Here is a 20,978-nt window from a genome sequence, read left to right on the forward strand (position 1 = left end):
AGCCACATCTACAACAAGCCAGGAGCATAAGGAAAGACTAACTGAAATACAGAAACCGTCACTGCACAATAAACGGCACTTTCACCTTGTTCATATACAGCGCACATAATGTTGATGAACATGATGTATCCTCCATTTCCACTACTACTAGGAAATTCCAATTGATGCTATCAAAAGCTTTTTCAGCATCTTGTGTTTGGCGCCCTGAGATGAAACCGGTTTGGTCTTCATCAATTAGGTCATTCATAAGGGTCTTATATATCTTTGTGCTATGATATTCCATTTGTTAGTCTCACTACTTTATGGGTGGCTGCATTGATGTATTTTTGTTTGTTTAAGCGGCAGAGTTTTTTCATTTATTGTGTTCGTTTTGAACAAAAAGAAAGTGGGGGAAAACAGCGGTAGGAAGATTGTTTTAGATTGTTTTATGAGTTTGTTCACTGCCTCACCTCCATACTTCAGTTATCAGCCTGAAGAAGCTTCTCTTTTTGTTATTCCTTGCCAAATTTGCTCCTAATCAATAAATGTCTGTTTGTACTTAAGTACTCTGGCGTTGTGTTACTTCCCCTTATCCCGAGACACAAACTCGGGTTGTGACACTCATACATCCACGTGTCAGAGAAACTGGCCTTGACTGGACAACTCTGTGTGTGTGTTTGTGTGTGTGTGTGTGTGTGTGTGTGTGTGTGTGTGTGTGTGTGTGTGTGTGTGTGTGTGTGTGTTATCAGCAACACATATAATCCGTGACTCATTAATTCAGTTTTAGGCATCACTCAGCTTTTCTCTCCATCCTGGTGTCAACTGTCTGGACTACAGAGGTTACCTAAGGCTAACGGGGTTATTACAGGTTACTTCATGTTCAGCTTTAATAAATAAATATTGCTAGATGCATCCTATATTTTTCATATATATATTAACTAGTAAAAGGCATGTTTTGGAAAATCAGTATCAGAAATGAGAGAATGGGTTCAACCCGTCTATGTTTTATTAATTATTAAGGAGACAAAGTGACACAACCAATCCTTTGGATCACTACTTGGCTTTATTATGCAGTTGTGATTTTTTGCAAATTTTCCTTTTATATCCCATACATATATTATCCCATAGCCAAAGGAAACCTCTTGAACAGGTATCTGGTTTCCTGCAAAAACCTGTAAGAACAGATTTGTTTGGCTACATAAACAAGTTGTAAATACACACTGACTGAGTAGTATCACCTTTTCAGTTGATTTGGTAAACTTGTAAGCATAAAGTTGCTTTTTTACATGTTTACATGGTTCAGCACTTTGTGAAAAAAGTCTGTTTTATCTGGATCAAATTTATGAGAGCATTGATCTGGCTCTTGATGAAAGGATTTAGTTATTTATGCATAGGCATACTGATATTGACTTGAAATGATAGGTACAAAATTAAGTTTACTTAACATATATGAGCACACAGTGGGACATTGTCAGAGAGGCAGCAACATTACAACGTTACTGACCTCCAGGAATACACAGAATCTGTCAGCAGCTACAACATTAAATGCATTGATGATGTGACAGTGGTCAAAACCATCAAGTGTCGTGCCCATCAGAAACCATGGCTAACTGGGGACGTCTCTGAGGACGGACTCAGAAACCAGATTACTCAGCACCATTCCTGCAGCCTTTGGACCTTCCCTCTCAGAACACTAACCTCCACTAACCTTCTTAGCTTTAGTTCATTTTTTTGGACTGTAAATTTCCCTTTTACGTTGCATTGTCTCAGGCTTCTGGGTTCTGCTTAGCCCCATCAAATTCTTTACACTATGACAGGTCGGCGAACATTTTCTAAGCTGTCTGTCTGGCTTTCTACATTTAGAGATAGTATAGGCTACCATGGAATTAAATTCAAGTCTGCCAGCCTCACCTATTATCTTTAATGTGCTCCCTCTTTCCTGTGGAAGGATACAACTATTTCAAAAATCCTATGGGTCAAAATACTGTGTGTGTGTGTGTGTGTGTGTGTGTGTGTGTGTGTGTAGTAGCTTTTCCATGAATGAGGAATGTTGGAAAGTTTCATTTCTTATGACCTGCATATAACCCTTGGGGAACTCCATAGGAAGGAACTACTCATGACTGAGTAGCAAAACATTTTTCCTGTTTTTTTTCAAAGCTTGATTTAGCTATTCATTCATTATCCCCGGTTGGGAATCACTGCCATAGGGAGGTAGTTTTGATTGCTCTCTTTTTTATATATTATTGTATTTTCCTTCTTATTGTTATTATTTTTATTTCTTAGGTTGCATTAGGCTGGCATGTGTTATTGTAGTTTGTTTATAGCACTTTGTCTAATTGTCTGACATAGTCTGGCCTGATCAGCTACTATATATATATATATATATATATATATATATATATATATATATATATATATATATATATATATATATATATATATAAAAGCCCCCATTGTGTGTTGAGACCATCTTGATGTTAATTTTCCGTTAAACCCCTACCTTAGTTTAGTTCAGTTGATTTTGAAGCCAGATTATTTATTTGATGATTTTGTAACTACTTTTTTGAAAATTAGAAAGCATATTTTTCCAAGAAGCCATGTTTCTTTCCCTAACTTTTTGTTTGGCCCCTCACAATCAGCAAGGACACATTTTGAAATGTTTCAGAGCTCCAGAATGTCTGATTAATAACAATGAGTTATAGTTACTCATTATGTGGATGGCATAAGGTGTAAATGTCTAAATAACTGCCTATAAAGGAAGAAGTCAGCATGAGAACATGTTGATGGCTTTCTGTGCCCACTGGCTGCAAGTCTGACAATAAAACTCAGGACACTCTCGTTTTTTAGCCTTTTAATACAGAAATCATCATCACACATTAATAAAAGAAACATGGTAGCCACGTTGGCTGAGACACTGAGACATGACATTATAAAGTTCAGTCAATAATCAGACACGTCTTGAACAGTTAGACAGCACAAGAGCAGAGTTCAAGGTTGATGGGAGCGCTATCTGTCACTTCAAGGTTCAGTCAGTAAATGACACTGATTACAGTAATGCATTTTTTTCAGTTTGGTCATGCTGCACTCAGCAATTTCACCTGAGATAAACTGACACAAAATGACAAAGTATCAAAGTGGTGATAGAGCAAAATGGAAAACCAAATGTCTTCACACAGATTTTTCTACACTGTAAAAAATGTTTGTAGAAGTTACAGTAAAACACTGTCAAATTGCATCAGAAATAGGTCGTAAAATTGAACATTGTACATAACCGTAGTAGATACTTTTAATTACTGTAAATCAAAGAATAGCATACAACTTTAAATTCTACTGTCATAAACTGTAGAAAACACACAGTTGTGCTGTAAAATTAAACAATTTTCATGTAAAATGAATGGAGAAATACCATGATGACACAATTATCCAGAAAGTAATGGGATTATTCAGTATACATTTATTTATCATTAATTTATCACTTACTGTAAGTCGCTTTGGACAAAATAACAGTTTTTTGGCTGATATTTACATTTACATATGCTCACTGTATTTCTTACGGTGAAGTTCTGGCAACCACAGCTGCGGGTATTTTACCGTAAATTAAACAGATTTTTTTTTACAGTGTACATGGTCTGCAATAAATACACAGATATAATACCATATATATACATTTTTCTGTTTATGTGTGGGGCAATGTGTGTATCAATCCACAATGATTTCTATCATGTAATGGTAAAATGAGCTATACAGCAATACAACAAACAACAACAAAATGTAGAAGAATGATATATATATATATAAATATATATATATATAGGGTAGCTAGACTATATGTTGCTATACATTTTTGAGGGCATTACATGGTTGATTATGTGTCTAACTGTACACAATCTTGAACAGTGTCACTGCTGCATTTAGTAAATTATGCAAATCTTGCACAAGATGAAATGAAATGCTACCCCATATTTTTGGAGCATTTGGCCAGTAATTACATATTGCCCCTTTAACTTAGCACCCTTTTATACACTATGTACAATATGTAGTTCAATCAGCGAGCCTAGTGGTGAGATCTCAGCTTGTACCTGAAGTCCACATCGTAGGTGGGCTGGAGGATTCCCAGACCAGCACGGGACTGATCTAGAGGAGGGATTTTGATAGCAGGGTCCAATAGTTCCATGTCAAAGTATGACAGCACAAGAGTCAGGAACTGCTTTATCTCATATGCAGCAAAAAATCTGCCGGGGCATTTGGTGACCCCGGAGCCGAAGGGCATGTAGAAGTACCGCAGCCGCCGCCCGTTGCGGTAGAAGGTGGTTTTCTCCTGACCTTCATCCAGGAAACGGTCAAATTTGTACTCCTGCAGGGTGAGGAGGAGGAGAGAGGGAGAGAGGAAGATGAGTCTTCAGCAGGCAAGGTTATTATAGTTAACGAAAACTAACGAAATAACGAAAACTAGAATTGAAAACACATTTTCGTTAACTATGCACACTGTTCATTGCACCTTATTTGTTTCATAGCACCTACATTTTTATATTGTATATTCATATTTATTCTGCACTGGAATTCTATTCTACTCCTTAATACATACTCCTTCTTTAGACACTTTATTTTGTATTGTATTTTTATATTTTATTGCTTGAAGTATGCCTAGGTTGTTCTTTTTATTTAATTGTGTTGTCATTGTCTCTGTGTGTAATGCTGCTGCTACGCTGTAATTTCCCAGCTTGGGATAAATAAAGTATATCTATCTATCTATCTATCTATCTATCTATCTATCTATCTATCTATCTATCTATCTATCTATCTATCTATCTATCTATCTATCTATCTATCTATCCATCCATCCATCCATCCATCCATCCATCCATCCATCCATCCATCCATCTATCTATCTATCTATCTATCTATCTATCTATCTATCTATCTATCTATCTATCTATAGTGAAAATGTCCTTAGTTTTCGTCTTTGTCAACTTTTTTCATACGCAAACCTTTTTGGTTGATATGAAATTTATTTAATTTATTTGGTTTTATGACTTAATAAACTTATTGGGGCTGAGATGGATCAGACAAAGGAAATAAAGGAAACATTTATTGTGAGCTTATTGAATCTGGCACCCAACAAATACCCCATTACAAAAAACTAAAACTAACACTAAAACTAATAAAAACTAAACTAAAACTAAGCATTTTCAAAAAATAAAAACTAATTAAAACTAGCAAACTCACTCTAAAAACTAATTAAAACTAACTGAATTTGAAAACAAAAATTGACAACGAAATTAAAACTAAAACTAATGAAATATCCAAAACTATAGAGTGAGGAACTTACATAGGGATCCTCGTAGATCTCTGGATCATAGTGCAGCATGGGGGGATAAAGGGCGATGACATCATCTTTTCGAATGCGATAAGCTTCTTGGTTGTCAAGGTGAAGCAGGAAGTCCTCTTTCGCAACACGTACATTCATGGAAGCACTGGAGAGACGCATGGCTTCTTTTATGATGCTGTCTGCAGACAAAAAGAAAGAAACCAGGTTTATAATATGTTTTGACTATTCCTCGCCCACATTCTGCACATAGATTATATTAAGATTAAGGTCCTTGTAATAACCATTAATTAACATGTAATAAGGTCCTTACAAGATGCATATTAACATTATTGTGTGTTTATAAGCTTATATAAGTGTTAATAGTGGCATTACAAACACCCATGACCCACCCATTATGTCTTTGCCATGCCTTTATTAATCTTATTTTGTTTGCTTATTGATATTAAAATATACTTTATTGCTCATCTATTATAAGTTAACTATAAGTAAACTTTGCTTTTTGCAACTACCGGATCTAGAGCGAGAACAATGCCTTATTACTTGTTAATTAATGATTATTAAGGACCTTATTATAAAGCCTTACCAAACTTTTTTGCACACTGCCTCACTGCATGCAGCTGGTGGCTTTTTATACAGACAGTCTGATGCCGCCACTACAAATAACTTTTATTTTCAAGTAATCTATTGGTAATCTTACCCAGAACAGGCATGTTGTCCAGCTGGTCCCTGGTCAGGTTCAGCGTGGGGTTGCTAGGGTCAACCGTCTGACCTGCATCCTCCAGAACTCTGTGAACTTCCTCACGAGCTCCTTTCATAGCATCTGGACTCCTGAGCACAGATACAGAGTCTGTTAGACACATTACTATCACTGGTGGCCAGTTTAAACTCATTTCAGCCAAGTCAGGAAGAAGTACTCTTTTCCTATAATTATAACTCATTGTTGTTGTTGTGCAGCTTCCATCCTGGCCGTGGAACAATGGACCAGCTCTTTACCCTGGCGAGACTCCTGGAGGGGTCATGGGAGTCTGCTCATCCAGTCTACATGTGTTTTGTGGATTTGGAAAAGGCTTATGACCGCGTGGGCTCGTTGCTACGAGCTATCCGGTCCCTATATAACCAAAGTGAGAGCTGTGTCCGCATACTCCGCACAACGTCAAACACGTTCCCGGTGGGTGTTGGCCTCCGCCAGGGTTGCCCCTTGTCTCCGATTCTGTTGGTGGTCTTCATGGACAGGATCTCAAGGAGCAGCCGGGGGAGGAAGGGATTCGGTTTGGTGACCTTAGAATTGCATCTCTGCTTTTATGCAGATGATGTGGTTCTTTTGGCTTCATCAAGCCGAGACCTCCAGCACTCATTGGGGCGGTTTGCAGCCGAATGTGAAGCGGTTGGGATGAGAGGCCATGGTTCTCTGCCGTAAAACGGTGGACTGCCCCCTCTGGGTGGAGAGAGGTACTGCCTCAAGAGAAGGAGTTCAAGTATCTGGGGGTCTTGTTCAGCAGTGAGGGTAGAACGGAGCGTGAGATGGACAGGCGGTTTGGTGCGGCGTCAGCAGTGATTTTGTGTCTTTTTTGATCATTTTGTTTCCTTTTTTTGGTAATTTTGTTTCTTTTTTGGGCCATTTTGTGTCTTTTTGTGGTCAATTTGAGTCCTCTTTTGCTTAATTTTATGTAATCTTTGGGTCATTTTGTGTCTTTTTTGATCATTTTGTGTCATTTTGTGGTCAATTTGATTCTATTTTGGGTAATTTTGTGTCTTTTTTTACAAATCCCAAAGTATCAAGTTGTTACTTTCCAAGGAGTCTCTGGCTTGAAGCTGACTGTTACACACTCAGGAGGTCAGAATGGACCTTTAAACTGATAGCAAAGGATTAAAAGTAACAATAGAATATAAAAACATATATAAATGCACAGACAGAGAGAAGGTTGAGAACTACTGATGTAGACTATACTAGTCTACTGTTTGACTACTCTCTCAATACAATCAATTGACAAGTAAAGGCTTAATTTGTAATTTACTGAGAACAAGAAAGAGCAAAAATTGTGTTTTGTTATTGCGTCACTCATCACTGTACTTTCTGAATGAACCTTGCGACTGTTACCTGATCATATAAAACAGACTCCAGAAGGTGGCAGGCAGGGTGTTGGCCTGTGAGGCCCAGAGCAGAGCCACATGGGTCCTGGCCTTGCTCAGATCATTGAAGGTAGATAAGGAATCATTCAGGATCATCCTCATAGCGATCAGATCAGACACGTTCTCCCTCTTGGACAAGTTCTCAGCATTCATGGTCTTTGCCAGGTTCTAGATATTTGAAAAGAATACAGAGTACAAAAAAGTGTTGAAATATTTGAGTGTAGATAAAGTTTATACTGCTAGACATTTTTAGAAATAGCTGCACAGAGGAGTTATAGAATCAGGTCAAAGCAGTTTATTTTGCCTTTGCTTCCTTTGATAGTTGCAGTAATAGTCTAGACGGATTTCAGAAAAAAGGCCTTCTATAAGAAGTGAGGAGCATTTATGGGTACAAGTCAGGAACCGGCCTACCTTACATATCTCAAGGGTGCTGAGTCCAAAAAAAATGGTTCCCAAGCGAAATTTTGAGTTTTTGACCTTCTAATTTGTATCAAATAGCCACCAAATTGCCCATCTTGCACAGTCATTGGACCATTTCCCCTTAGTTTTTTTGTAAGTAGGCAATCAAAGATGAGGAAATTAAGTTTCTGGATCTATAGTCTAGGGTCAGAGCAAGGATATAGTGGAGGCTCAGTGTCTTTTTTATGTATATATATATGCAAAATACCAACTGGAACATTTAAAAGTGATATTGATTGAATATTTATGTCAGCCTTAAAAAAATTACACAAATAATGCTTAATTTCACCTTAAAAGTTGGTATTTTGCATATATATATATAAATATACATGAAAAAGACACTGAGCCTCCACTATATCCTTGCTCTGACCCTAGTCTATAGATCCAGAAACTTAATTTCCTCATCTTTGATTGGCTACTTACAAAAAAACTAAGGGGAAATGGTCCATCGACTGAGCAAGATGGGAAATGAGAGTCAAAAACTGAAAATTTCGCTTGGGAACCATTTTTTTTGGATTCAGCACCCTTGAAATAAGTAAAGTAGGCCGGTTCCTGACTTGTACCCATAAATGCTCCTCACTTTCACTTTTTGGACAATTCCTTCCAGACTATAAAGGCCCACTGACCTCTCTGGCGCTGTAGGCGCTCTTGAAGACGTGGATGGGCAGGCCAGCCACCAGCGCTGGGAAGATCTTGTCAAACTCTTTGAAGTTCTCCAGAGCATTGAGCACCAAGGCCTTCTGAGCCGCCTGCTGGACCTGAACCTTGTCTTCACCAAGCTCTTTACCAAACAGAGTCAGGTAGCCAGACTCAAACATCACCTGCAGGACAGCAGGACAGACGGAGACCTGTCAGTACGCTTCCAAACACTCAAAATGTAATGCAAACTGAGTATACATTTGGAAAATTATTGTTCATCTAGTCCAGCTATTCTCAACCTTGGGGTCAGGACCCCAATTGGGGTCGCGAGATGATTTCTGGGGGTCGCCAAATCATTTTGGAAGTCAGTGTTAATGTGGTTTAGTCTTTTTTGGGTCATTTTGTGTTTTATTTTTAGTCATTTTATGTCTTTTTTTGGTCATTTTGTGTCTTTTTTGGTCATTTTGTGTTTTATTTTTGGTCCTTTTATGTCTTTTTTGGTCATTTTGTGTATTTTTTTGGTCATTTTGTGTTTTATTTTTTGTCATTTTATGTCTTTTTTGGTCATTTTGTGTCTTTTTTTGGTCATTTTGTGTTTTATTTTTAGTCATTTTGTGTCTTTTTTGGTCATTTTGTGTCTTTTTTTGGTCATTTTGTTTTTTATTTTTAGTCATTTTGTGTCTTTTTTTGGTCATTTTGTGTCTTTTTTGATAATTTTCTGGTCAATTTGTGTCATTTTTGGTCATTTTGTTTCCTTTTTTTGGTCATTTTGTGTCTTTTTTTGGTTATTATGTTTCTTTCTTGGTAAGCTAAATATATTAATTTTGAAAAATGAGAAAGAAAAAAGGATGGAATAAAGGCCATAATAAATGTGTTAAATATGGCTTTATATGTGTATTATTGTGTTTGTGTAAAGGAAAAAGCATCAGCATTGTCCTGATTAAGTAATATTAGCTGGTTCTGACCTAATAACCTACTGGTTCCCTAAAACAAATAAATAAATACAATTCAGACAATAACAATCATACTACTACATAACACTAATAATAAAGTTACATTAATAAATAAATAAATAAATAACACAATTAGGTGGTGATTCTACAATAACAAATAGATATATGAATAGTTTGATATTTTGAATTCAACTATTTAAGTACTGAGGGTTTGTTGTGTGTGTCTATGTGGGATTGTGTTTAACAGGTCGTACTGATATTTTGTGGGACACAACATCTGTGAAATGAATCTATTATATAAGTCATAATTGTTTTACCATGTAGACCAGCTATTCTCAACCTTGGCGAGATGATTTCTGGGGGTCGCCAAATCATTTTGGAAGTCAGCTCTGTCTCCACTGTGTTAAAGTGTTCATGTGTTAATGTGGGTTTTTTTTTGTCATTTTGTGTCTTTTTTGGTCATTTTGTGTCTTTTTTGATCATTTTGTTTCCTTTTTTTGGTCATTTTGTGTCTTTTTTGGTCATTTTGTGTCTTTTTTGGGCCATTTTGTGTCTTTTTTTGGCCATTTTGTGTCTTTTTTAGTCAATTTGTGTAATTTTTTGGTCATTTTTTTCTCATTTTGTGGTCAATTTGAGTCCCTTTTTGCTTAATTTTATGTCATTTTTTGGTCAGAGAGATGTTTTAGTTGTTGTCTGCTTCATTATTTGTCCAAAATTTGTCGTATCAACTGAGTTTGTATGATCTGAACTGTGCGTGTGAGATTGTGTTCAGTGAGTGGGGGTCACAGACAACATGGATGTTAAATTGGGGGTCGCGACTGAAAAAGGTTGAGAACTACTGCTCTAGTCCCTCCTGGATAATTTTGTTTCTATTTTTTGTCAAGCCTTGACAATTTACTTTGCTGGACAAAATTTAGAAGTCAATTTTGTGAGTCAATCTGACTTCTAGCAGTATCTTAACCCTCTATGGTACGGTGTTGCCCTCGGGCAACATACCCATTTTTGGCCTGTGAAATGTATACAATGCATCTTTTGAGTGATGCAATACTTAAAAAAGGGGGAAAAGTATAGGGAACCACTAACAATGTTTTAATTTGTCACATGACCTTCAGGAGGCCATATTGAAACCCAGCTTTGCCATTTTGCACCACAAAAAAAATCACTCAATAAGTCATTTCCTGGCCCTTTTCCATTTGGAAAAATATATTCCTACTAATAGGTGAGTAAACCTTCATTTTTGATAGTTTCAAACACTTAGACTTTTCAAGAAATACATTTCAATGGGTCGTTGGTTCAATGGTACAATGTTTCCTACAGGCAACATTCAGACAAGAAACTGGTTAAAAAAGTGACTTTTATAATGTTTTTAAATTTAAAATGTTATGTATTGTACCCTGTTGAAGCTACTGAGTCTATTACACATGTTTATTAAATGAATTATGTTAAAATTAATTTAAAAACTCTCTTTTTCACTTGTGCACCGTTATGGGACTATGTTGGTGACAAACCCCATCCCCATTTTTTTATTTTTCAGATTATGTTTATTTAGTCTATTTTAAGACATAAAAACACTTTTTTTCCTAACTGGCATCATAATGTGTACCATAGAGGGTTAATTCATCTTCAATGCTTCTGAAGTCGTGTTAGTTACCTTGTAGCAGAAAGCAAAGATGCCGTCCACCTCCCAGTGGTCTCTGCTGGGGCTGAGGGTGTCAGACCTCAGCATGACGTCCTGGAGGTGACCCATCATGGTCTCTATGAGGGAGGGCAGAGCTTCACCCTGCAGGGTCTTCAGGAAGGTTTGGTGGAGGTTCTCTGTGGTGTGACCATGGCGAGGGTCAAAACTATCATGGCCAAAAGCCTGGAGACGGTGGAAAGAAGAGGTTAAAGACCACTGAACTACTCGCTGGTAGCATGAAAAAGTCAACATACCCATTTTTGGCTTGTTAAATTTGTAGAATGCATGTTTTTGAGTGATGCAATACTTTAAAAAAGAGTAAAGAGTATAGGGAACCAATAGCAATGCTTTAATGTGTCACATGACCTCCAGGAGGCCATATTGAAACCCTTTTTTGCAGACTTTTCCAAAGGAAAAAGCTTTGCCATTTCGCGCCACAAAAAATCACTCAAAATGTCATTTCCTGGCCCTTTTCCATCTGGAAAAATATATATTGCTACTACAGACAAGAAACCGGTTTTAAAAAGTTCCTTTCATGATGTTTTTAAATTTAAAATGTTTTGTATTGTACCCTGTTGAAGCTACTGAATATTTTACACATGTCTATTAAATAAATAATGTTCAAATTGAAAAAAAAACCCCTCTCTTTTTCACTTTTTTTTCACTTGCCTACAGGTAACAAACCCCAAAAACTTCAACAACAAAAAAAATCACTCCAAACATTTTTTTCCCTAACTGGCATCATAATGCGTACCATAGAGGGTTAACAGAAGAAAAAAAAAATACCTTAACCGATGTAGCAAAGTGGAACTTCCTCCAGTCCAGGTGTCGTCCCTGTCTGATGACTGAGTGGTAGGAGAAGGGGTCACACAGGAAGTGGATGTACTGGCCTGCGATCTTGCAGGTGAAAATATGTCCGTACTTCTTCTGACGGCTCCGGAGGAACTGGAGAGGGTTGGCTCCGAACTGCAGAGCACAGCCCAGGTAAGGGATCAAACCATTCTCCACTGCAGGCTCACCTGGCTGCCTGCAGGCGGTGGCAAGAAAGAGATTACAGTCAATATTCAATAACAATGAAAACAAATGACCAGTGATGGAAAGTGATGGGAATGTGCTTTCTAGAGTTGAGCTCAGCTGACTGTAAAGAGAGGCTGTGAGGGACGTAGTGAGTAAGTAGGAATCCTTTATGTTTTAATAGGAGGTATGCTAATGTTACTGATATTTATCAACAGTGATTTAACCTCTATCCAGCTCATGAAAGGTTTTACTTCTTGTCCAATAAAAACCTTGCATGTTCAAAATGTAATTTTATTAAATTCAATCAGAAAAACAACATTGTCTAAGACAGGGGTGTCAAACTCTGGCCCGCGGGCCAAATTTGGCCCGCAGTGTAATTTTATTTGCCCCGCGAGCCAATACCAAATTATTATATTATTATTGTACTATAAAAGCTGACCCGCCGGTATTATACGGCGCATTTACAGCTAATACTACAAATCCCACAATGCCCTGCTGTTGTTTTGGCGCGTCAATCAGGACAGGACCCAGAAACGCTCCTCTGTGACAGTCGTCATAGCAACCTCAAGCTAGAGCTGTCTCCCAGCTACCCCTTCCCAAAAATGGAGAAAAGAAAGGCAGAATTTATTAACCTGTTGAAAAAGTTTATTTTGATATTTAAATCAGAAGGATGCAAATAGAAAAGAGGCATACGATTTTTATTTAACTTTTATTTAATAAATTAATGACATTGATGTGTTTTTTATTTGAAATTTGATTTTGCATGTCTACACTATTTAGTTATATATTGTATGTTTATAAGCGTTGCTGGTTCCATATTTAATGTTAAAGCAAAACATGTTTGGTATATATTAAAAGGTTTATTTGTTCAATGTTGGCCCGTGATTTTATTCAAGTTTTAAATTTTGGCCCATTGTGTATTTGAGTTTGACACCCCTGGTCTAAGACAAAGAAAAATAGTTGGAATCCACAAATGTGCATTTCCCAGCTGTCGCCAGACTGACATGCCCTCACGCTCTCATTCACTCCTACGGGCAATTTAGAGTCACCAATTAAACCTAAGTGCATGGACTGTGAGAGGAAGCCAGAGTACCCGGAGAGAACCCACACGGGGAGAATATGCAAACTCCACACAGAAGAGCTGCAGATTTAGAAGAAATTAAATAAATTAAGACACGCAATGTTTCATTCTGTGTGTAATGGATCTGTAATGGAATGTGTTATTTCCACTTTTTGAATTGAATTACTGACATAAATAAACTTTTCTAGGATTTTCTAATTTATTGAGATGCACTTGTATTCATTAAAACTCAGTCAGACTTTTTCACTAGCTTGTCTAGCTTGCTTAGTTAAACCATGATCTTATCAATAATCACGTTTTCTAAACAGAACAATGTTGCCTTAGTTAAATACCAGCCGAAATGACATTATGACACTCCAGCACACCAGTTTGTGACTCGACAGCATACCACTCAAATTCCAACATCTGTACAATGCATTCATTGTGGCTACATAACAGGTTACACCAGGCATGGGCAACTTAAATGCATTTCTTCATGTTCACGACCACAGGGCCACATATAGGAGCCTCACTTCACCAGATATGATGAAACTGCAATTTTAAATATGTTTACAGTGCAGTAACTTAACATATTTCATGCTCAAATGCATGTTTAACAGTATAAATATGAATACAAAAGGTTTGAAGCAAATGAAAAATAACCACTTTCTGTGATTTCTTTTTTTTTCAGTGCAAGAACAGCAGACCAACATTAATTGCAAGAAGTAATTTTGTGCATTTTTACACTGCACTTTTAAGATTTCATGTTTTTGGTCATATTGTGTCTATTTGTTCATTTTGTTTCTTCTTTTGTTCATTTTGTGTGGGTTTTTTTTTCATTTTGTGTCTTTTTTTTGGCATTTTGTGACTGTTTGTTTATTTTGTGTCTATTTGTTTACAGTGCAGTAACTTAATATATTTCATGCTCTAATGCATGTTTAACAGTATAAATAGGAATACAAAAGGTTTGAAGCAAATAAAAAATAACCACTTTCTGTGATTTCTTTTTTTTTTCAGTGCAACAACAGCAGACCAACATTAATTGCAAGAAGTCATTTTGTGCATTTCTACACTGCACTTTTAAGATTTCATGCTCAAATGCATGTAGCTGTACTGAGGGCCACTTCAAGTGAGGGTGCGGGCCGTATGTGGCCCCCGAGCCTCCAGTTGCCCATCCCTGGGTTACACAGATGGCCACATCCATCATGCACACTGGACAGAACTTAACCAATTTTGTTCATCATGCATAATCGAAAAAACTGTCAGATAATTAAACTATAATAAGAAATGTCTAATATCTGCATGACCAATGTCAAGTCTTACCTGTGACGTATTCCCACAGCGAGCCAAAGAAGGCAGCACAATCCAACCACTACTGCCCAGATCAGAGCTATGCTAATTATCATAGTGATGATGTTGATGACAATGACAGAAGATCAAACCCTGCAGGAGTTACTAAACGTTACTAATGCTGCACACAGAAATAATCATAAACTCATAAACTGTCGCCTGAGTCACTGAAGTCAACAGCCCTCGATGAAAGAAACTATATTAGAAATGCTGACCTAAGATCCAGGAGTTTCCCGACTCAGAGACTCAGAGTGCACATTGACACTAGTTGTCACTCTAAACTGTGCAGCAGCCTGAGAGAGCAGAGTGGCTCAGTGTGGTTTTTATACCTGCTGACTATAAGGGTGGACCTGAGGGAGGATTCAGGGGAATGCTGTGATATCATCACAGCTGGGTCAGCTGGCTCACACATGAAAACCAAAAAAAAAAAAAAAGTATTTATGTGTGTGTGTGTGTGTGTGTGTGTGTGTGTGTGTGTGTGGGTGTGTGTGTGCAGAAACAGAAGTCCACACATGGTTAGTGTGGAATTTATGTTGTTTATGTGTGTTAACAGAATAAAAAGTCACATGGTGTCTTCTAGTAAATTATCTCAAATAGTAGATGATGTAGCATATAATCATATATAATCTGGCTTTCTCTACAAGATATGATGCAATTATGTAAGCTCAGTGTGTGTGTGTGCATGCGTGTGTGCATGTGTGTGTGTGTGTGTGCGTGCATGCGTGTGTGTGTGTGTGTGTGTGTGTTTGTGTGATGGCCTTGACCGGAGTCCATGGACAGTGTTACCTGAGGGGCTGTACAGTGATAGTGCAGATGAGTTGCCAAACAGATTCAAGGTCCCCACTGTGCTTCTGTATGTGTGTAAGTGTGTGTGTATATGCATGTGTGTGTGTGTGACCTATTCATACATACCATTGTACCATTGTAGGTGAAATCTAGTTGATAAACAATCTCCGAAACGTATTATCTACAGATTTAATAACCCTGGATGACGTTACCTTGGCCTCCAGAACCATGGTAAGAAATCCTGGAGTTATCTGTGATCAGGATCTGTCCTTTAGCGCTCATATAAAACAAACTCCAAGGACTGCCTTAACTGTCTGGTTTAATATGGCGAAAAACTATTTTTGCCGGAGGTTGTGTCGTAGAATTAATTTGAGGATGTCTATTTTACCTCTCTCCTCCCTTGAACTGGAAGTTCTTCTGATGCGCCATCTTTACGACCGTCCCACACTCAAAAAAATGATTCAAGCCCTTCTTAGATGTGACACATTAATGTATTGTTTGTCTAATGCAGTAGTTCTCAACCTTTTTGAGTCGCGACCCCAAATTTAACATGCATGTTGTCCGCGACCCCCGCTCACTGAACACAATCTCACAGGCACAGTTCAGATCAACAAAATGACCAAAAAAAGACATAAATGACCAAAAAAGACACAAAATGACCAATAAAAGACACAAATTACCAAAAAAGACACAAAATGACCAAAAAAGACACAAATTGACCAAAAAAGACACAAAATGACCAAAAAAAGAAACAAAATGACCAAAAAAATGACCAAACAAGGCACAAATTGACCACAAAATGATTTTAAAAAGACACAAAATAACCCCAAAAAGACACAAAATTACCAAAAAAGACACAAAATGACAAAAAAACACAAAATGACCAAAAAGGCACAAATTGACCACCAAATGACTAAAAAAAGACACAACTTGACCAAAAAAAGACACAAAATTACCAAAAAGACCCCAACTGGGGTCCCGACCCCAAGGCTGAGAATAGCTGGTCTAATGAAAATATATCAATTAAAATCAAATCAAAAGTAGTTTAAGAAGTGTAACCTAAAATGTATTAATGTACTCCCCTGTCCTTCCCTTCAACCCAAAAAGAATGACTTTCAGTTTTCTAATTCTATGTTTTTAGGTTGAACGAACACAATTTCTTTATTTTAGCTCTCCTCGACATAAATGAGTTGAGGTAACTCAATTTAAATACAATACATGTGGTTGTGTCGTAGAATTAATTTGAGGATGTATTAAAATATCTGACATATAGGGGTTTAAATATGCATCAAACATGTTTTGATAAACACACAGAAATCTGACCAACAGTCACAGTTTCTTTACAGGAAACTTCTGCTTGATTGAGATATGAATAGCTCTTATTTAGGAAATCACAAGTGTATTCTTATATAAAGTGTATTTCATAACAGGAAATTACACAACGTTGAACCTTAGTTACAATGAAACAATGACACATGAACTCGTCTGACACCTTTGGCATCTGAATCTGTTTTTTTGATACCTGCTAAATAAATCCCACACAAGGCTGCTGTTCCAATCGACCTGGTCGTCAGTTGTTTTTCTTTAAAGATTTTCTACAACAACTGTAGCGGGCTCAATATTAGGAATATACTGGAGATCCGGATATCATATGAAATTAGAAATAATGCTGCTAAGTTATGCTTTTTTAATGTTTAATGGTGATTTTCAAAGTGGTCATGTGACCTCTGACGTCATGCAATCACAATGAAAATAGGTGCAGCTTTCCTCAGGATATTAATAAGGTTTCTCAGCAGTTTGAAGAACAAAAGTGACCAAAATAACCAAACCCATTGAACCCATATCATCCCCTTATACACCTCAATAGGTTTAAATAAATAGATAATTAATTAAGTCATTTTTATGAGATACTTCTGACCAGAACAACTTGACACACGGCAGTGAGCTGCTTCTTAGCTTTCAGATGATGAACACCACTTATTATTGTTGACCTGCTATCTCCCCCTAAACATCCATTGCTACAACCATCAATTCTAAAAATAAAAAAAAGGGATTTGGAATGGTAAGAGGTTAACCTATGTAACATTGCGAAAATCTGACTGACGTGTACTGACGAGAACCAAGAAACTTTTTTTTTTTTTTTGAGAATTGGTGGTTGTGGGCAGTGGATGTTCAGGGGGAGATAGCAGGTCAACAATAAATGCCACATAGAAGTGGTGAACATCAGCTGAAACCTGAAGATTAATTAGAAATACAGCTCAGCACCGTGTCAAGTTGTTCTGTCCAATAAACATGACTTAATTCATTATTTATTGAAACCAACTGCTGAGAAACCCTTTTATTGTCAATATCAATTATTGCCATGTTTCCACTGTCTGTTAAGAATTTTATTTTCCATTCATGTCTTGTGTTTCATGTCTTATTATGTCTCTGTTTCAGCTTCCTGTCCCTCTCCTCGTCTCTGTGCACCTGATTGTGTTTTCCACAACTGTGTCTCATCACTCCCCCATTAGCCCTGGATATAACCCCCTTTTGTGTCACCAGTTCTTTGTTCATCACAGCTCAAATACCAGCTTTATTCATAGCCATAGTCATAGTCCTCCTCCCCACATTATAGGCGCGCCCCCTTGAGCATGCACTGGAGCGTGAGTGTTTTGGTTTGAATCTAAGTCTATTTTATGTCACCTCTTTCCTCCCTTGAACTGGAAGTTCTTCTGGTGCGCCATCTTTACGACCGTCCCACACTCAAAAAAATGATTCAAGCCCTTCTTAGATGTGACACATTAATGTATTGTTTGTCTAATGCAGTAGTTCTCAACCTTTTTGAGTCGCGACCCCAAATTTAACATCCATGTTGTCCGCGACCCCCGCTCACTGAACACAATCTCACACGCACAGTTCAGATCACCCAAAAAAGACACAAAATGACCAAAAAAAGAAACAAAATGACCAAAAAAGACACAGATTGACCACTAAATGATAAAAAAGACACAAATTGACCAAAAAAGACACAAAATGACCAAAAAAAGAAACAAAATTACCAAAAAAAGAAACAAAATTACCAAAAAAAGACACAAAATTACCAAAAAAGACACAAATTGACCACAAAATGATAAAAAAAGACACAAAATTACCAAAATAGACACAAAATGACCCAAAAAGACACAATATGACCCAAAAAAGACACAAAAAGACACAAAATGACAAAAAAAAGACAAAATTACCCAAAAAAAAGACACAAATTGACTACAAAATGATTAAAAAAAAAAAAAAGACACAAAATGACACAAAAAAAAGACACAAAATGACAAAAAAAAGACACAAAATTACCAAAAAGACCCCAACTGGGGTCCCGACCCCAAGGTTGAGAATAGCTGGTCTAATGAAAATATATCAATTAAAATCAAATCAAAAGTAGTTTAAGAAGTGTAACCTAAAATGTATTCATTCACTCCCCTGTCCTTCCCTTCAACCCAAAAAGAATGACTTTCAGTTTTCCAATTCTATGTTTTTAGGTTGAACGAACACAGTTTCTTTATTTCAGCTCTCCTCGACATAAATGAGTTGAGGTAACTCAATTTAAATACTATACATACATGTTTTTCATTTGAGTTCGACCAAATGTAAAAAAGTGAGCTACATTAACTCAAATACATTATATTGCATCGATGCAAAATCAAGGTCACGTTTATTTATAGAGCACCTTTTATACAACCAAGGTTGACCAAAGTGCTTTACATAACTGAATAACAAACAACAACAAAATCCAATACAAGATACATAATTGAATAACAATAAACTCACAAATAAAAATAGAGAGACAATTTGATCTAATAATATATTACATGAGATGTTCAATACAGCACACAGAAACAACTTTCTTCTCACGCAGGTTGGAAAGCCTGGGAGAAAAAAATAGTCTTAAGAGAAGATTTAAAATTGTCCAAAGTCTTTGACGAGCGGATATGAAAAGCTCAGAGCTCTGGTCGCTCTGTGGACCTGTATCAGTTCGGTCAAATAAGCTGGAGCCAATCCGTTTAAAATTTCAAAAAACAAACTTCAGGATATTAAAATCTATTCTGAAACGGACAGGAAGCCAGTCAGAGAGGCCAGAACTGGGGAGATGTGTTCATGTTTCTTTGTTTTTCTGTTAAAAGACGCGCTGCAGCATTCTGGACCAGTTGTAGATGCACTTGTTTTGAGTTTGGGCTACATATATTTGTTGGATGGAAATTCTGCCCACAATTGAATTGAGTTCATCCAATGAGTTATTTTGTGGAGTGCAAAGCTCTTATTATTGCTCGGAGGATAGAGGAGAGAAGAGAGAGGAGAGTCTTTTAGCGGTGGCCCCGCCCCCTTACTGGACATTTTAGGTTTTATTTTATTTGCACAGTTAGAATGACATAAAATGACAAAGATAACATATAATGTAAAGTGCAGGGAGAGGCAGAAAGCCCACATGGGCTTATTTATTTAAAGCCTCCACCTAAAATTTCATAGTTATTAGAAAGTAATAAACTGATAATAGATAAAAAACAAATGTATAACATCAACAAGTTATAATGACAATAACAAAAACAATTAAAAACAAAAATGAACATGTTAAGAAAGTGTATTTGTGTGTGAATTAGAATTTTAAAACAGCAGTTAAATGAGCTTTTAGACATCTTTTGAAGCATTTTACAGAGATGAAGTTCTTTGCCAGATGGGAAAATGTTTTATCCATAATTTAGTCCCTAAATTGAACAATAAATTGGGTTATTGATTGGACGCTGTAGATGATCAGATCAGATCCATCTCTGTAGTTTCATACTGGAGTGAAGACAGATCACAGATTAAACTCAAGTGTGTCACAAGTTTTATATTTTATTTATCTTCTGATTCACCATGTAATTAAAATATGTTTTATTGTGGGTCTGTGGATTTTTTTTATATTTATTTTTATTTTTTTGTTTTTATTGTATTCATGCATATTTTATTTTGTGTGGGCAGTACATTTTACATTTCATTTTATTTATTTTTATCCCATTTTTAATTTATTTTATCTTATTGCATCTTACTGTTCTATTGTTTACTACATCTCTTTGTATTGTGTTATGTATTTATTGTTTGTGCAGCACTTTGGAAACCTTGTGTTTGCTAAAATTGTGCTATATAAATAAAGGGGATTGGATTGGTCTGAACCACAAAAATACAATAACCTATTTCTACATATATAATAAATGTGACACTGTCAAAGCCTCTTGTCTCAAATTTGACTTTCACCCCATTTAAACTGGAATATCTCTCTGAAAGATTAAATGACTGAACTGAAATCATGCCAGGATTTCTCTTCAATGTATTCAACTTTTGGTAGCATAATTCAAGTGTTTAGGGATAAATTATTGAAAAGATGTGAAATAATTTGAATCAGGACATTTCTACTGGATGGAGTGGACTGATCAGCCTCATTCTAACAGTTTATAGAGACACACACACATTAGTGACCTTGAGATCTGTGTACCTTCAGTGCTCTGCTGCCTTATCTCTGCTCTGATACTGTGTTACTGTCAAACAGTGTCCTTTTCTCTGTAGTCATGGTGATTCTGAGCATTATTT

General features: G+C 36.7%; 1 protein-coding gene and 1 long non-coding RNA gene across 2 annotated transcripts in view; one reads left to right on the plus strand and one right to left on the minus strand.

The window, feature by feature from the left end:
• The window catches only part of LOC131979916 (uncharacterized), a 37,120-nt gene that overhangs the window by 7,468 nt on the left and 8,674 nt on the right, over positions 1-20,978 (plus strand). The gene's annotated exons all lie outside the window — the stretch shown is intronic.
• LOC131979914 (cytochrome P450 7A1) lies at positions 2,835-14,864 on the minus strand. Its single transcript, XM_059343992.1, has 8 exons — positions 14,568-14,864; positions 11,954-12,194; positions 11,141-11,350; positions 8,524-8,718; positions 7,407-7,606; positions 6,006-6,136; positions 5,309-5,487; positions 2,835-4,333 (listed from the first exon to the last, which is right to left on the minus strand). The coding sequence occupies exons 1-8, from the start codon at positions 14,648-14,650 to the stop codon at positions 4,034-4,036; spliced, it is 1,539 nt and encodes a 512-aa protein (XP_059199975.1). The 5' UTR covers positions 14,651-14,864; the 3' UTR covers positions 2,835-4,033.

Source organism: Centropristis striata, chromosome 11, assembly GCF_030273125.1.
Source record: "Centropristis striata isolate RG_2023a ecotype Rhode Island chromosome 11, C.striata_1.0, whole genome shotgun sequence".
Classification (NCBI taxonomy): Eukaryota; Metazoa; Chordata; class Actinopteri; order Perciformes; family Serranidae; genus Centropristis; species Centropristis striata.